Source organism: Augochlora pura, unplaced genomic scaffold, assembly GCF_028453695.1.
Source record: "Augochlora pura isolate Apur16 unplaced genomic scaffold, APUR_v2.2.1 APUR_unplaced_983, whole genome shotgun sequence".
Classification (NCBI taxonomy): Eukaryota; Metazoa; Arthropoda; class Insecta; order Hymenoptera; family Halictidae; genus Augochlora; species Augochlora pura.
This window is the reverse complement of record NW_027589935.1, coordinates 1-4,189: the sequence shown is the minus strand read 5'-3', so window position 1 is coordinate 4,189 and position 4,189 is coordinate 1. Positions and strand designations below refer to the sequence as shown.

General features: G+C 36.6%; 1 protein-coding gene across 1 annotated transcript; it reads left to right on the top strand.

Moving 5' to 3' along the window:
• Nucleotides 1-1,237: 1,237 nt before the first annotated feature.
• Nucleotides 1,238-3,660, top strand: LOC144478212 (dynein axonemal heavy chain 5-like; the record flags this gene model as incomplete). The annotated part of the gene is made up of 5 exons (XM_078195958.1): nt 1,238-1,366; nt 1,982-2,136; nt 2,579-2,802; nt 3,067-3,407; nt 3,487-3,660. Coding segments are annotated over exons 1-5 (1,023 nt in total), but the record flags the coding sequence as incomplete, so codon positions are not given.
• Between the last annotated feature and the right edge of the window lie 529 nt (nt 3,661-4,189).

Sequence of the window (4,189 nt, the reverse complement as noted above, 5' to 3'; positions counted from 1 at the left end):
CCTACTTCCCCTCGAAGAGTTTAAGTGGAACGTTTATTCGCTTTCTCTGGATCGTTTGCATACCTTCAATCTGTTCGTTCAGCGCCGCGTTTAACACCCCGTCCATTGTAACATCACGTCGATGATCTCTAACCCCGAAAATTCAGAAAATCCTGAAACTTGGGAGATATGTAGAGCATATGTAGATGTACGTGCATATTACACAATTATATTTTTCTTGCGTGAGTTCACATAAGCTGTACAAATTAACTGCCAAATGTATGTCTATTTGTTATTTTATTGTTTTCATTTACGAGCTATGCAAGATAGAAAAAGTGTCTTTGAATAAAAGTAACTTATTTTGCACTAATCCATCACATGACAGATTTGAACGAAAAAATTAATTTTTCTTTCAAAACTTCTTTCTATCCTTTACAATTTTCAAATTATAACAATAAAATAAATGATAGTCGCTATCGATTTATTCAAATTATGAAGAAAAGATTTCAATTTGTCGCCTTTAAAAAAAGGAAATGCAATGAATCCTTACTTTGTACTATTAAACAGCTTCATAAAATGATTACTTTCAGTATGCACTCTAATTTCTGTTTTCTGTTTTTCTTTTAAAATAATCTTCAATGATGTGGCATTAAAATAATTTTTCCTTCTTTGTATATTTATGAAATGAATGTTTCAATTAATTGAAACCTGTTCAATTCCTTATAATTAGCAATTGTAGATGTAAATTCACTAGTCCAGTTTCTTGATTATCAAATTAGATAAACTTGTATTATTTGGACAAGTGGTTTCACCAAATTTAAAATTGAAACAGAAATTGATTTCACCAAATTTAAAATTGAAACAGAAATTGATTTCACTAAATTTAAAATTGAAACAGAAATTGATTTCATTGAAATGTTCAGTTTACACGAATATTTTGCAGCAAGTTCTCTCAGATTCTGTAAAACATTACAATATAAAGGCAATCGAGGAAATCGACGATGTTAAGAGAAATGATATTAAGTATTATAAAATAATCAAAAGGAGTAATTTCTAAACTGAACGCTGGAAATCTGTTTCAACGTTTGACGTCTGAATGAACGCAATCCTTTGGACGCGTTTTAATCGTCGTAACTTTTCTCTTAAGAAACGCCGAGAAGAATGCGAAAGAAAAGCGAGACGGGGGGAGATGGATCCCCGGCTGGAATTCGCTTTCCAGCTTTTAATGGACGCGACACAATTGTCCCGTCACGAGGTTATGGATCACGTTTTCGAGGGGGACATGCTCGACGAAATCAATCAACTGTTCCTGCCGCACATGAGGTCGACCCTCGTCTGGTATTATCAAGAGGTGGAAGAGGCAGAATCCGTACGACCACCGGAAATTGTAATCGCCTAACTTTTTTCTACTTCTGATAACCACCAGAGAATTATGACTCGATCTAATACCTTCTCTTACATTCGATTTTCGACGGCGTCGTTAAGATTTTCGAATGCATTTCTATACTTGAAAATAATTGTTAAATGCGTTGCTAAGATATTTCTTAACACGTTCTATGCCGAGCTATTTTTACTCGACTCTTCGTTCTAGTCATTTTCACTAAAACTTGCTATATTATCTGTAATTATTAATAATCGTATATAATAATAAAACAAATTCATCACGATCCATTCTTGTGGTGGAAATTAATTCTTTAATTCTAGATTTGCTGTAAACTATTTTTTAGCCCATTCAATAAACATGCAGGTATGTGCCATCAGTGGTACACGTGGCACGGAATGCGTTAATAATGATATGCAACTAATCAAAAGCGTTTCGATTAGACGGGGACGTGCTCGTCAAATTTGAAATGAAATTTCGTCGCAGATTGCTTTCGCGAGAAGAATATATTTTTCTAACACCCGGTATCTCTTTAAATCACAACAAGGCACGAAAGCATCAAATTGAAAAGACACAATTCTTCTCGTATACACTGACAGACATCGCGGTTTGCTTACTCAGACGCAGACAAAAGCTCCGAATGCCAGATCTGGCCCGAATGCTCCAGCGCCGAAGATTAAAGAAACAAAAGAAGCCAAAGAACCGGCGAGGAAGAAACTCTTCTTGACGGACGGGTGGCAAGTCCCTTGTACTGGGATATGTATCTATATGTTCAGGTAATTTGTAAAAATACCACGCTACTACGATTGCTCGATAAATGACGTTTCGATTCAGGCTTCTAGAGAACTAACAAATTATTTAATTAATTAAATATTTTTTAAAATTAAAATTATTTAATTAATTAAATATTTATCGCAAAGGTGCGTAGCTTTATTTATTATTGAATATCGACGGTCTAAACAATTTTATTTGAAAATAGAAGAATTTTTTGGAAATACAATGCAATTGAAATGATAGCAGATTTACATAAAATTTACTTACAATTTAATTTTAGTACATAATTCGAATAGTATGGATCATTTTTAGCCAAATCCACTATTATATCGTCGCACTGCGTTTCAATAACAAATTTTTGAATAATACATAATTTTAAATCTGATCGAAAAATAAATATTTTCAGTGATATGTGTCTATTGTTAGAGAAGTATTTCTTTGTAGAATTAGTGTCTCGAAGCAGTTGCCCGAGGAAGGCTTTCAAAAGGATCTTTACACGGGCATGATAGACACGAAGAAGGTGGGAATAATAACAGCGATACAACGAGTGGTTGAACATGTCTTCATGGACGCTCTTGCGCATCCCGGCTCCGAAGGGGAAGACGACTGTCCAATGATCAAATGCCTTTTGCTGCCTGGCTTGAGGTCTTTCTGCAGTGCTCTGAAAGGTATCCGCTACATTTTCAAATTCACTTGGTTCATTTATTGCACATATTGCTTCCAAAACACAATAATTTGTCGTCAGTTCTCGCGTCAATCATTTAGAAAAATTGAAAACAATACACTAATTTCTACTATTTTACATTTGATTTATTCGTTCTTGTCACGAATGCATACAATCCCGCAATCATTGCCGAGAGCCTGCATAATCTCCAATGAATTCCAGACAGAACGTGTTATACTAAAAACTGCATTTAACATCAATCTCGCAGTTTATCATAGAGATACAAATAAAAGTACAATAGAAACGGACGTGTACCCAAAATTTGTTACAGTCTGCGAACAGGTGGCCCACGAGGGTCGCATATTCGAGAACGATGAAATGCTGATGGACGGCGTGCACAATTTCGAGGAAGCGAAAGCGTTCGTGGCAAAGGAGAACGCCGTGGTCACCGTAGAAGAGCGGGTCGAAAGCTGGATCAAAAGGCTGAAGGACTTCATGGCGGAAAGCAAGCAGGTGAAACGGGAGAACGACAATTCTGGACCGCAGCAGGAGCTCGAGTATTGGAAGCGGAGAGGAGCGCAGTTCAGTCAACTCGTCAATAAACTTCAGGTTCCGCTGTTACTCTCTATTTTCCCGTCGAAACGTCGGCGAAGACTAAATGTATCCTTTTCCCGTGTCCTTTCTGTAGGACCATGAAATACAAATGTCCTTGCTGTGTCTACAAGTCGCGCGCTCCAAGTTGATCAAGGACTGGGTCGACGCCGAAGACGAGGTCACTTATTGTTACAACGAAGCCAAGGACAACGCCAAGTTCATCCAGGCTTTGGAGAAGTGCTGTCACTGTTTGTACCTGGACGATCCGGTAATATCGCTGGATCGAACTGCGAATATTCGCGCGTTCGAAGAAAAGTAGCATCGTTTCTTTTTCTTTCTAAAGCGCGTTATTTCGAGTTCGTATAAAAATAGAATTAGGTGTTTAGGTGAGGAAAAGGATACTTTCGTTTTGCCAAACATTTTGGCATACATTCCGCTCGTTACAATTTTTTTGCTCGCTTAATTCGCATTTTCAGGGTTCAAAAATTGTTTGTTTCGATGCAATAACGTTTAAAATTACTTAATTCGCACTCGCGGCAAACTAGAAAAGTAGTAGCTTCATTCTGACAGCAAAAAACATCGACACGTTAGGTTTTCATTTTTTTTTTGACAATGTTGCAGGTTAGCAAAAAATCTGAGAAAAATTGAGTACACGAGCCGTGATAGTACCTTGTCAGGGAATTAATGAAATAATTTTACAGTAATTAATTTTTCAAGAAATCTTCAATTTTCCGATTTTTTTGGGGGTTTTTCATTTTTGATAATCACAGCTTGCAACTGAAAAATCTGAAAAAATG